The sequence below is a fragment of the Myripristis murdjan genome, chromosome 15 (genome assembly GCF_902150065.1).
Source record: "Myripristis murdjan chromosome 15, fMyrMur1.1, whole genome shotgun sequence".
NCBI classification, from domain to species: Eukaryota; Metazoa; Chordata; class Actinopteri; order Holocentriformes; family Holocentridae; genus Myripristis; species Myripristis murdjan.
Window position 1 is genome coordinate 24,089,803 of NC_043994.1, and position 14,717 is coordinate 24,104,519.

The window sequence follows — 14,717 nt, forward strand, 5'->3', positions numbered from 1 at the left end:
TGGCAATTTATCCTCGTGGCCCCCCCTCACACACCCACCCCCGTTCTGGAAGTATGGATTCATGTTAACAACCGTGAGGGATTAACTGCCATAATCGACCAAATTTCAATCTTTTTTTTTTTTTTTTCTTTAAAATGCACAAACTTAACGTTGCATATTTTGAAGCACCGCAAAAATGTGGTGAACATTACCCTCATATGCTTCCAAATATTTTCAGGTAGAATTTTTTTTTGTGTGCAGACAGAAATCCATGGACAGAAAAATGACACGACATTCATCTTTGACTCTTATAACATCATTCATCGAGTCAGTGTCCAAATTAAACCAACCATAAAACTGGTCCACATTGTACACTTCAGGCATTTTCAGAGCTTTAGTTTAAATTTTTCCTATGCACTGCTACTGCCATCTACTGGCAATGGAAACGCAAAGGGACTGACAGTGTGATTTCATTGTTTTATTGAGGGATTTGACACACAAAAATATCTCCTGATATGCCAGTCAGGAATATAAAAATAACATTTATTGTACATGTCAAAACAATCAGCATCAACACAGTGACAACACCACAAAGACTCTAAACACAGATATGACCTGCATGGAAAAAAAAAAAAACAATCTTCTCTCAAATACTTGATTAATGTAGGCACTGCTACAATTCCTCTCACATTAATTGCACAGAAATCTGTCAAACATCTGAAATAAACGTATCAACACGGACAATCTTGATTTTATTTAGTATATAACAGTATAGAAAAGAGAAAAAAATCATGTTTACTTCAGGAAATAAGGAGTAAAGACAAGCGCCGAGAAAAAAATGAGCTGGTCAAAACAGGATGAGAAAAATGGAAATATGGAATGTGTTAGACGTTTCCGAGACGGACAAAAACATTTACCACAGTAACGTTGTTTGTTACGATTAGCGTTATAGAGGGGTTGCTGTCACCTGAGTGTCCACACGACGGGTTCAGATGGTCTTCACCTCTCTCTCTCTCTCGCTCAAACACACACACACCCACACACACACACACACCAGTGGGTATACACACTAAATATGTGTCACATATTAGTATGTGAAATCCCTTATCGGGACGATAATACCACCAGATTCTGGTCTCTGTGCCCCCCTCGCTCTCTCTCTCACATACACACACACACACACACACACACACACACACACACTCATTCAACATCATCTTCTGCCAAGGACTGAGAACTCACAATTCTCTGTAAAACAAAAAGGAGAAGCACTTCAGTCGTCGGGCCAAGAGGTTTGCAGCACCAATCACACAACGTGCAACAACCACATCAAAAACAACCTGATGATGAAATACAAGCAGCCACTCGTGTTTGCATGCTGTTCTTCATGTCTTAGAGCTGAAATAACCAAGAGCAACTGACACGTGTCCCTCAGCTTTGGATGTCTCTAAGCTTGATTTTGCACCCTTCATTTTCCCAGAGACTAACATAAAATAGCAACCGGGGGGTTAATAAGGATGCCAGCAAGAAAGTCACACGTAAGTTAACGTTGATCGGTTTACAAACACAAAGAAGCAGAAGGGAAGAAGGGAGCGGGGCTTGTTGCTCACCTGGCTGATGGTGGGCAGTTTGGTGAGCAGCATCTGGAACACGGGAGGCGGCAGCGTCTGCTGGAGGACCTGCAGCAGCTGCTGAGGCTGGCCGCACACCGCGATGGCGTTGGTCAGGTGATCCACGCCCTTCTCATAGTCTCCTGGGTCAGAGCAGGGAAAAAGAGAAAGCGTGAATTTAGCTTACACAAATGACCAAAAGTGGGATAACATAGCACAGAGGAATCATGCAAGGACATACAGACTTGACTAACTTGCATGCTTTGTGATGCCGAATTATATTTTAACACAGAGTTGTAGTGCATGGAGACAAGTCAGTTTTATTATATATAGTCTAACAGCTTTGCAGCAATACAACATCCTCCATCCTTAGACCCTCACATTGGATAAACTACTTAAAAAAAAAAAAAAAAAAAAAAAAAAAAAAAACGAAGGCAGTGCATGCACAAGTTTGAACTCAAGAGATTAATGTATGTATGAATTCCTTTATGAACTTGAGGCAGACTGTTTACACGAAATGAAATGCCGCTGTGGTTAGAAAGCAGTGGTTTCTACACTTGTTGTATTTGAGTGTTGTCATGCACAAGACCACCATGTATATTTTCTACACATGCCGGTTTGTTTAGCACCAACCTTGTGACAGCAGCTCCTCTCCCAGCTGTATCTCCTCCAGGAAGAACTTCTGCACAGCCTCTGCGTCCTTCAGGTCAGGCAGCTAAAAGAGTAAAACATATTCAACGTTTAGTCCCATTAAAAGTGTACTAAATTCAATCTCTTTCACCCATTTGCCCACAACCTACCTTTGCCAGTCCGGCCTTCTGTTTGGAGGCATTCTGCTTTCTCCTGCCTGTGTCGGAAAAAGTAAATTCAGACTTTGGTGATGTTTGTAAATTCTCTGTGGGGAAGCATGACAGGCGTGCAGCTAGCAGTTAGCCTCTGTTAGCTCCCGCTGAGGCATTTCTCCTGATTTAAAGTTAAATTCTGCCTGACATTGTCAATGTTGTCGCGGGATAAAGGCGCAGCCACGGTGGTCACATGAAAAGAGATGGTTTTAATAAATATAAATGTACACATAAGCCTCTCTGTGCGACATTAGCGCGTTAGCTTGCCACATGGTTACCCCCAGGCGGGTTTGGGCCGAGCCGCAGCCACTTACGTTCTCGTAGCTTTTTGGCGAAGTTGGGGTCGCTCCGCCGTTTCCTGTCAAAGTAAATACAGTAAGCGACGACGACGGCCGCGCACACCCCGGCCACCAGCGTGCTCGTCCTCCCGCCCATCATACCTCAAACCACGGCCGGCCGAAGTCACGCAGCTCGCTAGCGAACTGCACGGCTAGCTAGCAGGCTGCTAAGGAAGTGACGCCGGAAATACGTCACCAATGACTCAAAGCGCATGTAAACCAGGTAATATTAAAAGGACGTAAAATTTTAATAATAATAAAAATTTTACGTCCTTTTAATTTATTTACTTATTTATTTACTACCATCATTTTATTGTAATTGCATGACACTGAGTATTACTCTATATTTTTGTCTGTTTGTTTTTGTTTTTGTTGTTGTTGTTGTTTTGTTTGTTTTTTGTTTCTATCCAAACGTGTTTGTATTAATCTGAATTGTCAATAAAGATTTGGAAAAAAAAACAAAAACAAAAACAAAAACAAAAAAAACAGGTAATATTATTTATATTATTCATTTATTTTTTAACTCTTGTCAAAATGCAAATTTACAAACAAAAGGCCTTAGTTCTTTGTGTTCATGAAGGAAATGGAACAATACATTTCCATAATTTCTTCCTCACAAAACAAAAAAGCTACCAAAACGATTAATGTGTGCAATAATTTAATGTCTGTAAGTGAATTTATTGTAATAGACGTTTTATTTAATGCATTTATTTATTTTTTTTTCTTAGGCATGTTTTGTTTTTGCTGTATTTCTCCTGACTTAATACTTCATCCATTGGTAAACATTGTTGTCTTTTTGTTCATGACTTGAAATAAAGATTTACCAAAAAAAAAAAAGTTAACATGATTAAGTTGCATTTTTATTCAATATTGATTTAATATTAAGGGAATTTATTTTCCCCAATATTAGTGTTATTTTTTATTTTAATTCATACTCATCAAAATAGTTAATAAAATTAGGAATAAATGATGTTATTCTCGAATGTTTATATTTATGCCATATTAAATTTAAACTATAATGATAACCCTAATCAACTATATTATTAAATATAACATATTGGAATAGAATAGGGACATGCAAGGCGGTAAATGCTCAAAAATGCATATATTTAAAGAAATGTACTCATGGAAACAGTGACTGTGGTTCTTGGCGCAGGAATTCATCAGAAATAGACCACAACTCTCTGGAGTGACATTAGGGGGGGGAAAAGTAAACAAATCACTGGCTTAATACACTGCAGATGTGGTTATGAATATTGATTTGATGTGCAATGAGCCATATGTTGTACTTTTAAAAATATTAAGTTGTAATTTCTCATTGATGTAATTGTTAATTCCTCTTAGACGCACAGCAGCCGACACTGGGTACTTCACAAACTATGGCATTTATTTCAAACAGAGGCTTCTGTTTTGCTTACATTTGTACAATAAATTACACAATGACCATCATCAGATGAGCCTAATAAATACTATTGAGCCTTTTTCAACGAGCTCCATCACCATCTCTTACTCTATGATCCAGACCGTTTCCATACAGGTCCATAAAGCTTTAGCTACAGCCCATGTACAGGTTGGAAAATAGTTCAGCCGCCTCCAAAACCACGACTCTTCTCTTACAAGCACAAGCTAAAGGAAAACAGAACGAAATACAAACTAAACCGAAAACAGAAAATTATAAAGCAAAAACAAAAACAACAAAAACAAACAAACAAAAAAAACCTTGAAATTTATGAAAGCGGCAGAACAAAACAACAAAATAAATGAAAGCAAATAAATCTGTCCCTACAAGAGAACAAGAATGAGGACAAGGGGGGGAACGGACATGCTTTTACCCTCAGTATTTACACTCAAACTACAGTTAAAACCGTAAAACTGTCTGTACAGAAAAGTACATGTTATTAACAGTGCAAGATATTAAATAGCTTGACTCAAACACTCTTCTCAATATACAAATGTATAACAAAAGCATACAATTACATACAAGTGCCAAACAAAACATAACTTCAGGTTATCATACAGTAGGGAGTCTATACAAAGGAAACACTGGAGATGTCTTCAGAAATGTATACACATACGTCACTTTATGATATAAATGCACATTTACAATATCTTTACCGTTAATCTGGTCATAGTACATGAAACAGAACCAAACATATTTGGTAGGGATGAGTATGAGAGGAAGTCTTTGTTTGAAATAGATGATGAGAGCTGGCATGTCAGAACTGATCAGAAGTAAAAGTGGGAGAGATGCCAAAAAAAAAAAAGTTTGCCTCGCTTGTATGAAAGCAACCGCCTCTGCATGTTCTGTGTACCACTGCAAACTCCGCGCTCGATTTCATTCACTTGCTCTGAGGTCCACGGTAAACATGGATTTACCTCCCATGGCTGCCTTCGAGCTGTGATTGATCCAGTTGTAGAAACACACGGCCAAATCTTGAGTAAGGAAAACATGATTGGTTGATTAAAAAAGCAATCAGAACATAATTTTGTTTAAAAAAAAAAAAAAAAAGCAGATGGGCATTTAAAAAAGGCTGATCAACTGAAAAAATGTAACCATTGCATTTGCCACCTCCATCATTGCACATTTTGTACTGCCAAACCTAACAGCTGTACCCAAGCTGGATGAATATTCAGTAGTAGATTACAGGTGATCCAGTATAGGAGTTCTGTTTTATCCTTTACAATCATATCTCTTTAAATATTACCATATGCTGATAAAAACCATCAATATCTGTCAGACACAGCCTTTGACCGCCTGCTCATTCATACAGTATTCTTCAGTCTTTTGTAAGGGACACATTATTCTGGGTGACCCCTCTGATTTGAGAACAGGACCAGGAAAAAGTGCTGTCCTTTCTCAAAGTGCCCCGTAAAAAAGAACAAAAAGGCACTACAGTATCATTCCATATTCATCCACTGTGGCTGCCAGTGGACATGGGACCCTCTGAAACACTATCCTTCACCACTTCTTAACTAATGCAAACATGTACAGGAGAGCCCCTGTACCTGGGATGAGCATAGTCAACCATTTGAGGTTTATTCACCATATGAAGGCCCTTGTAATGAGGGTGGACAGAGAAACGTGGCAAAGTTAGAATTAGTATGCCCTTAATGCCATCGTGGCACTGTTCCTCTGACTTCCCCATAAGAAACGGCAAAGCGCTGGCTTTGCCACGTTGGGCTATGAGGACAGAGCACAGAGGGGTCTTCACTGGAAATCATCCCTAACCAAAATAATATAACTTTATCAAATGGAAACAATTATTGCTTGCAAAAACAATTCCTATAAATGTTCAATTAAGGAGAGCGCAAAAGACAATTTTGTACTTTTTTTTTTTTTTTTTTTTTGACAAATTCTTCCCCTTACACAATCTTCATAAAAGTGCACTTAAGTGCCATTAGCTTGCCAAGAAAACAGTTGTCAATAGAAAATAGTGCTTGTTTCTTGATTTTTGTCTCTGGTCTGGTTTTTGTGCCCCAGTAGTTAGAGTATGTAGGTTGACTTGTCTGTCCTGTTGGAAGGGAGCAGGGCTGGAGAGCCCAGGGTGCTGGTTAAGTGCTTAGTGCGGTGGCTCCTTGCTGGGACGTCCTGTCACCTGCACTCCACCGATACCCCAGAGTTCTGAGAGGATGAGGATGAGGAGGACACCGGCGGGTCAGCCAAGGTCAGCATGACTGCTGCCGTCAGTGAGCTGGAGGACGGCGAGGAGGATGACGAGGATGAGGAGGAGGAAGCAGCCACCGTGCCTGCAGACAGAAGCAGTGTTTGGTTATGATCAGCTGCGAGTGGTGTAGGTGTTGAGAACAAGGACGACTGGTAATTACTGTTATCTGCCTGTAAAGTCTGAGATCACAGGGAGCTGACTCACTTTCCCTTTCTTTCTTCTTCATGCGTTTTCGTCGTCGGTCGATGGAGGCGACCTCAGATTTGAGGGAGAGGTAGTGGTTCCTGATGTCCTGCAGCTTCTCCTGAAGAAACGAAATCCTTTCCAGGCTGCTCATCTTCTCCAAGTCCGCTACGTAAAACGTAACAATACATATTATGATTTGAGATCAACAGACAAAGACACATATATCAGTCTCCAGCATTCTGACTACTTAACCATACAATGATTACAAACCTTTTTACAATATTTTTCCAGACTATTAAAGTAGTTTACAATTAAAACAGCAGGCAAACTCTTGAAATATAATAATATAATAAATATATATGTATAACTATACATAAATAGTTCATGAAAGTAAGCTTTTTATACAAGACTAAAATCACCCTGATTTTGATAAGTCAATATCCACAGGCAAGAGCCTCCCCTAAGGGTGCTAATGCAAAACTAGATTTCCTTTAGTTTCTCAGACTACGCTAAAAATTGGTTAGTCAGTCTGACACTTACACATCTGGAAGCTCCACTTATAGACACGTGGCGTTCTCCCGTGGTGTTCGCGGTGATGGGCGTGGTCGGGGTCACCCTGTTTGTGGTACTTATGGCTCGAAGGTGGAGTTCGCCCAGGGCACTTGGGCGAAATGGCTGCCTTCACGTCTGCTGAGTTGTTTTTGGAGGCAGGTGATTTGGCAGTGCCCTCAACAACAGACTGATCCTCACTGTCACTGCTGTTGGCTGGAGGGAGAAGATAGCAGTGATGATGAAGAGATGGACAGCAGTCAAGCCAAAATGTCACTTTCGCTCTCTCCTTTATTTGATAACATGACGGCATCTATCTCTATGAGAGCATAAAGCAGGGTTACTGCTTTTTTGCGGATCAAGTATGTATATTTTGATATACTTACTTTACTTCATAGCCAGTTTTCTAATGTAACTAAACAAACAGCATTAAGTTCAACACCATAAAATAACATTTTACTCAGTTATCGGTACAAGTGACACAAGTATTTTAGGGCTGATACTAGTGCTGGAAACATTCTTAGGCAGGCCGTTTGAAATGGAAAGGACAGCGGGAAGCCAACAATTCTATTCAGACAGCACTCCGACTTACCTGTTTTCCTATTCTTTTTGGGAGGCACACCTAGGCTCTTGCGGTTTGGCTTGTGTTTCTTTGAGGCTCCACCTGTCTGTGATTCTTTTTGTCGCTTCTGACTCGCAGATGCTACAAAGCAAGCACACAGAGATGCTGAGGGAATAGACAGACTGCGAAATGAGTTGTCAGCTTTATGGATGATTATTTTCTAGAACCTCCACCTTAAAACAGAGAAATACTGAATTCTGCCACTGAGAAGTAAAATAAAAAAAAAGATTTTATTGCCGTAATTCCTACCTTTTGACTTCTGTTCACTCTCCTGTTGGCTGCTGCTGCTCAGCTCTAGGCTGCAGTTGCTGTTGCTGTTGCAGGAAAGGCTGGCGTCGAAGGCTTTAGAGGGGGATCCTGCCCCTTCGTCCTGAGGGAGGTCTTGCAGCTCCCCACCCAGACTCTCCACCTCCACTGTGCTGCTGTCTGTCTCACTGCGCACACCCGCACCTTCATCCTGTATGGGTCCTGGTGGAAGGGTGGCAGAAGCCGGCTCTGAAGGCAAGGCAGGTGCTATGGACGGTGGAGGGGAGGAAGGTGGTGCTTGGCCAGAGTCTTCCATGGTACTACCCCCCATTGAAGGGGACTCGGGCGTTGTCGGGGGTGTGTTGAGTACAGAGTTACTGCCACTGCTGGGAAACTCCTGCAATTTGTCATTGTCCATCTGCTCCTCTGATGCTTCGTCCTCAGGCCCAGCGTCCTGCTCTACTCTGGGCTCCTCCAGGCCTGACGACACGGTTGGGGGAGGAGATGTGGCAGCCTCCGTGTCCGAGTCAGAGAACAGCTCTTTCAGGGTCTTCTTGGGCCACTGGGCCTGGATGCTAGACCACACATCCTTCTGGCCCTTTGTACGGACAGCAGGCCTTTCCTCTGCACTCCCAGCCATTTTAACTCTCTTTTCAGGGATCTCCCAGAAGCCAGCAGGTCGGGCTGTTTTGTTTTTCTCCTTCATCCCGTTGTACTTCTTTGAAGGGGAAGCTTTGCTTTTTGGGCGGCTTCGCTCACCTCCCTCAGCCTGGGACTCGGCAAGTGCTGCTCCTTCATCTTCTGAGCTGCTGCTGGATGAGGCTGCCCTCTCCTCCCCAGCACCGGCTCCTCTCTCCTCTAGCTTCCTGGGAGAGCCTCCAGGTAGCCAGTCTGCACTCCTGGTGTTCCTGGTCTTGGCTTTGGATTGGCCTTTAGGGGTCCTCTCTGCTGCAACCTCAGATTTCCTCTTCCTAGTGCTTGCTTCTCCCTCTACCTCTGCTTGGTTTCGGCGCTTCCCTGCCTCTGAAGCCTCTGGACTGATTGGATCTTGGCTCTTTCCTGAGACTGAAGGAGGTTTCGATCCTTCAGGAGGGGTCCCGCCCTCCCAACGCTCCGATGTCTGTGGAGGTTCTGGTGGGCCTTTTCTGAGGCTGCTACGGCAACCTGGACGATCGTCTTCATTATGCTCCCCTTCCTCATCCTCGTGCTCACTTTCATCTGTGGAAATCTCAGAGGCTGAGGCAAACGAGACAAACTTTCTATTAGTTTCAATAGCATGGCAACAGAAGCATATAAAATCAGCCACTTTAGAGACAAACATAGACCTAATCTGCTGTAAGTGTGCATGAGGACTACAGGCTCACGAGTGTTGCTACCTTGCAGGCCATTGAGGATAGAAGTAATTTCTATAGACTTGACTGGAGACTGCTGAGTCCCTTTGTCCTCACCCTCCTCCATCTTGGAAAAGACATCCTGGCCCAGGCCACATTTGGAGCGTGGGACACGGTTATTGTTGGGTGAAGGGCCGAGGTCTTCTCTTTCGCTGAGCCTCTCCAACCTGTCTCGCTCCCTCTCTGCTTTGTTCTGTTGGAATTCAATACTGTCAGTGGTTCAATTCATAATATCAAGGTGGTTGGAATTCGTAAGAAGGTAGCTGGAATTCATAAGCTTGTAACTCTCCAAACTCATACCTTTATTTTTTTGCGATGCTTTATTTTTGGTACATTCTTATTGGCTGGGCGAACAATCTTGTCTGCCTTGATCCATTCATCATATCTAATGAAAAATACAAACACAATAAACAATCTCATCATTCGGATCTTAGAAAGGAGCTACAAACACTCGCTCTCACACACACACTCCACCACACTGACACCTCTCTGACTCCAACTTGTTGCTGTGACACAATAAGCCTCAACAGCAAAGAAAAAAGAGATCCAATGGTATTGTGTGGGAAAGACAAACCTTTACAATGAAGAAAGAAACATTATGAAAACCGACAACTACAAAAAGAAACAAAACAAAACAAATTCAAGAAAGTTCCAACAGTACCAAGGGTGCTACTTGGATCGTATGAAGTAAATGAAAGTTTCACAACGTCACACACGACAGACACAATGCAGAGAACATCCCTCTAATTATAGAGTGCTAGAGGACCACACAACAACATTGAGACGATGAAATACGTAAACTGGTCTCACCAGGAAGCAGGAAAGTTAACCTCTGTGTCATGGTACCCTAACACTCTACTTAGCACTACATTAACCCTGACCCGCTGGGGAGGGGGGAGAGGGTTGAGAGGTAGAGGTGAGTGTAGCAGCATTTTATTTGGCCTTTCAGAGATCCCAAGGGTGGCCTACATTTCTACATCATATTGTATGCTCCAATGTTCTGTCAAAATGGTTTAGATAAAACCATTGCCAAGAGTAAAACTGGCGAAAATTCAGCCCGCCTGTAGACTTCATTGAGACAGACAGCAGGGGGACAGACAGACAGGGGATTCAGTTGTAACTGAGTGAGGGAACCTGAGGAGTGGTACATATCAACCCAATTCTGTTTCTGCCACTAGATGGCTCAATGTAATCCATAATCAGAGTACTGACTAGGGGACTGGATTGGATGAAGCAGAATTGTGAGGGAGGGATGTATCTGTTACTGCTATGGGGATACCTGCATAGTGGTGATCCCCTGAGCTGAATTGAAGGTAAGAGATGTCTTTTTTTTTTTTTTTTTTTTTTTTTAGAGGGTGAATATAGACATTAGGTGATTCTCCCCAGGTCCTGTCTTACCTGACGTTCCAGCCACAGTAGTGCACCAGGTAGAGCACCTCTCCCCCCTCCACGTCTGCCTCTTTCACAGTGGCCTCGTACGTCTTCAGATTGCGGCCTCGCCCATACCTCACCTGCACCTTCATCCCCGGGGGGTAACACTCAAACTCCTCCCCTTCCTCCCCCTCCTGACTGCTGTCATCCCTGCAAGAAAGACAGTTCAGCACTTCCTGGCCCTAGGCTGCCCCAGTGAACACAACAGCCCCGCCCACACCCGCCCACCTCACTACCTGGTGCTAACAAGCCTATTTTATGCTAAATTCATTCCACCTTGCCCTGTCCTGCACTGACCCATAACAATAGTAGGTCCCTTAAGTAAAAACAGTACTAAAAATTTCCTTCCCCACATTTTGTCAAGAGTCATAAACCTGCCATCTAACCCTTCACTCTTGTCCCATCATATCTCTACTCCAGTGTGTAACCTGCAGCAACCTACGGTCTAGACAAGCTCTCACAGAACATTACATGGAGTGTTTCAGTAAGAAATACATCATACTTTCATGACAAAATCAAATTCAGTCATCTTGAATGGGAAATGAAACTGCCGTTAGCCATCTAACCCTACATCACACAACATACTTAGGACGTTCAGTCACACATGCACGCGCGCACACACACACTCATACACACACACAGTGGCTAGGGGTTCAGTAAGAGACAAAACAGCCACAAGGAGGAGCTAGTGGGGAACAGTCAGTAGGTTGAAGCTGGAGGATACGGGTGGTGGTACAGTGCCAGTGGTGGTTTAGGCGCAGGGGCCACAGGGGCAGGTTAGCAGGGCAAAGCGTAAGTTGGCAAGCAGCGCAGCAATTTTAAGCGAGACTACAGCACTGAGAGAGAAGCATGGTTGCAATATCCAATTTGGGCTGCTGCCACAAAGAGCAGTTACAAAACACTACGTCACACAATCCCACCCATAAGTACTGCTTGGAGCATGCGCTTTCTGCTGACAGCTGATATTTGAAAAACCATAATAAAGATGCACTTATTTCTGCAGCAGTCCAAGGCGGATCATTTAAAAAAAACTTCCTCTCTTTTAAGGCAGGGGACACAGTAGAAGATCTTACACATCCCAGCCGGTTTTGAAAACACAATGCATCAATCATAAAATGCATTTAGATTTTTTTTTGTCCCTCAGTTTAAAAAAAAAAAAAAAAACAGCTTCAACCCGATGTTTAGGCAAGGACACGGTGTCATACACTGAGATATAGCAACAAACATGTAGGCGACAAAGAGATACCATCAGACTGCTATCGCTGTGGGATTGAATCTGTAAACTCCTCACAGAACAGGATAATCTTTGCAGGCCACCGGCTCTGACCAAGCCTCAGATCAGAGGTTCCCCTCCCAAGTGACAGGATGTCCAAATAAGATGTTAACTGGACCGATAATCCTCTAGTGTGCCCGGGGCCTTGGGCGATAAAATTAAAGATAGAGCAACAGCACAAGTTGGGGAACTCTACCATCCCTTAAACCAGATGCATGAGGAACTACAGCAAGCCTATTATTTGGCAAAAGTGTGGCAGCGGTACTACCCAGTTCCCGGTGGCTTTGGCCTATCAAGCTTACGAGAAAAACTCAAATGAACGTCTTACGTTATCAAGCAACCTTAGCACAGATGTCCTACTTCATATTACCAAAGTGAAGAGTGAAGAAATGGACACAGACTAGATCTAAACTGGACAGGGAACAGTGATCTAAACCAGAGGAGGATGGGAGAATGGCATCTAACTGAGAGCAAACCATAGCAATAAGAGGAGCAATCATTTATCTACAAAATGTCCCTCTAGAGGTTGCTGCCTTTAAACTGCCGTGGTGCCTCTAGAGTTTAAATGCATCAGTGACAACATTAACATACTGACATGGAACATTTAATAAAGCTGACACCAAAAGCCACAAATGAGAAGAAAGAGAGAGAGAGAGAGCGAGAGAGCTGGAGAGGGAGAGAAAGAGAGAAAGAGAGCGAGAGAGAAAGAGAGAGATGAGCACAAAAAGCTTTGGTAGAGATCAAGAAAGGGCAGAAAATTGAGACGAGCACAGCCATGTTTCGCTGTGTGCTGACTGAGTGAGCCTGGCCGTGTTCAGCGAATCACAGCAACACAGAGAGAGAGGGAGAGAGAAACGACAGAAAGAGGCAGAGATGGAGAGATAAAGAAAGTTAAAGAGAAAGAGAAAGAAACTGAGAAAGAGAAAGGGAAAATGAAAGAAGGAGAAACAAACGGAAAGCGAGAGGCCAGTAGACAGGTAGCAGTCAGTCAGGCTTTAGTGCTGTAAGGTGTCTCTGCCAGCTGGTACCAACTAAGCCATGAGAAATAACAGCACAGAGGACGGTGGGTAAGAGCTTAGTTAGCAGAGAGGAGAGCTCAGGTAGGGTGAGTTTCCCTCTTTCTCTGTCTACAGCAGTTAAATGGCGAGTAGAGCTGGACTAGGGGGTATCGGTGGTCGAACATCTGACAGAGGCCAGAAAGGCCATCACTCCTCAGCTGCAGGATATGCTTATGGCTTCATTATGTCTGCAAGGCCTCACACTTACGAACATATAATTTTAAGAGCAAAACACTTAAGTGTCTTACTTAGAGATAAAATATTGACAGCACATTTCACTATGCAGACGCCCTGTGGAGCTGAGGAGAGGCCATAGATCTGTCCTGTGAATATTACCACAGCCCTACCCCGGTGCAGGGCCCATCAAGTCGGATCACCTACCCAGAGTTGTCCTTGTCCTCCCGCTCTTCCTCCGGCTCCTGATTCATGTTCTCAGCTCCGAGGCGAGCCATCGATGTGCCCTCGTCTGCATCTCCTTTGCGGGGACTGTCGTCCTCATCTTCATCGTCGTCAACGTCATTGTTGCCGCCATCTTTTCGCTCAGGCTTTGATGACTCGGGCTCTGTTACGCTCCTCGCTGAGTCACTCTTCTCCTCCTGTGGGAGAGGGATGCTTTTAGTACCTCACACCCATGGGTGGTATGGAGAAATGTCTTACAAATGAGAGACACTGTTTAGAGAAACACGGCACACATGAAAGGCAGAGGACGAAGCTTTTATATGACACAACAAAATCTCTGGGGCATTTATGGGTATGGTGAAATTTAGGAGAATGCACCTTGCAGGCTGCAGGCTGGACACTGCAAGGCTCTCCATCAAGGTGGGTCTTCTGATCCTCCGCAGAACTGGAGGCTGCAGGGGCGGTGCTTTCTGACTCCACCTCAGGCTTAACATCCGCCTTGGGAGCCTGCTTCAGAGGGAGGTCCATCCTGAAGGTGATGGCGGTGGAGGTGCAGTACTCCTCGAAACCATACAAGTACCTGCATGGGAATACATCCACTCCTCATTAACATATACACAAAGGACACCTGTCTAATTGTGCAAGCCCTCTCAAAAACACTTCAGCCAAGCACCTGCTGCGGTAATGAACACGCTTATCACTCAATGAAACTTTAACATCTGTTTTGCTGTCCCTAAACAGCTAAAAGTGAATTTTTCAAAGGCAGGAACTCTTGAGTGGCTCTTGAGGATTGCACTGAAAACAGAGGCTGTATAGGTTGTACAAAAGACATACGGTTGGGCATAAGGAAAGTAAAACATGCTACAAACCGCATGTCAACTTTGGTGAAAGAATGCAGAATGAGCAAGATTAAAGAACATAAGTTCTGTGGACCCAACAGAGCTGAAGGCTATAAGGAGACGTGGAGGTAGAGTCTGGACGTACTTGCGGTAAGCACATTTGACATTGTAGCCGGCGGCTGAGTTGAGCACAGGGATTCCCAGATCCTGGTAGACTTGCTTCCAAACTGAGCCACTTTCAATCTGTTGAAACATGGAAGGAGAGGAAGATGATTCATAGTCAGTCAGC

At 43.6% G+C, this 14,717-nt stretch overlaps 2 protein-coding genes and 1 non-coding gene across 6 annotated transcripts in view; all 3 read right to left on the reverse strand.

The window, feature by feature from the left end:
• Positions 1-442: 442 nt before the first annotated feature.
• tomm20a (translocase of outer mitochondrial membrane 20) lies at positions 443-2,955 on the reverse strand. Its single transcript, XM_030070045.1, has 5 exons — positions 2,746-2,955; positions 2,390-2,436; positions 2,223-2,304; positions 1,590-1,732; positions 443-1,227 (listed from the first exon to the last, which is right to left on the reverse strand). Exons 1-5 carry the CDS (start codon positions 2,867-2,869, stop codon positions 1,183-1,185), a joined length of 441 nt encoding a protein of 146 aa, XP_029925905.1. The 5' UTR covers positions 2,870-2,955; the 3' UTR covers positions 443-1,182.
• LOC115373178 (small nucleolar RNA SNORA14) lies at positions 1,365-1,502 on the reverse strand. Its single transcript, XR_003929509.1, has one exon. It is a non-coding gene; the product is annotated as a small nucleolar RNA SNORA14 (small nucleolar RNA).
• Positions 2,956-4,135: 1,180 nt separating the features above from the next.
• arid4b (AT-rich interaction domain 4B) overlaps positions 4,136-14,717 on the reverse strand; it is a 38,534-nt gene continuing 27,952 nt past the window's right edge. For 2 of the 4 annotated variants that reach the window (XM_030070042.1, XM_030070041.1), the window contains exons 14-24: positions 14,574-14,671; positions 13,968-14,169; positions 13,572-13,786; positions 10,827-11,009; positions 9,729-9,813; positions 9,414-9,621; positions 8,041-9,273; positions 7,762-7,872; positions 7,161-7,385; positions 6,639-6,785; positions 4,136-6,516 (exon numbers count right to left, since the gene is read on the reverse strand). In XM_030070042.1, the coding sequence (XP_029925902.1) occupies positions 6,362-6,516; positions 6,639-6,785; positions 7,161-7,385; positions 7,762-7,872; positions 8,041-9,273; positions 9,414-9,621; positions 9,729-9,813; positions 10,827-11,009; positions 13,572-13,786; positions 13,968-14,169; positions 14,574-14,671 (2,862 nt within the window). In that variant the 3' untranslated portion in view covers positions 4,136-6,361. The remainder of the gene's footprint in view (positions 6,517-6,638; positions 6,786-7,160; positions 7,386-7,761; positions 7,873-8,040; positions 9,274-9,413; positions 9,622-9,728; positions 9,814-10,826; positions 11,010-13,571; positions 13,787-13,967; positions 14,170-14,573; positions 14,672-14,717) is intronic. The other 2 variants (XM_030070043.1, XM_030070044.1) reach the window with 2 other exon arrangements.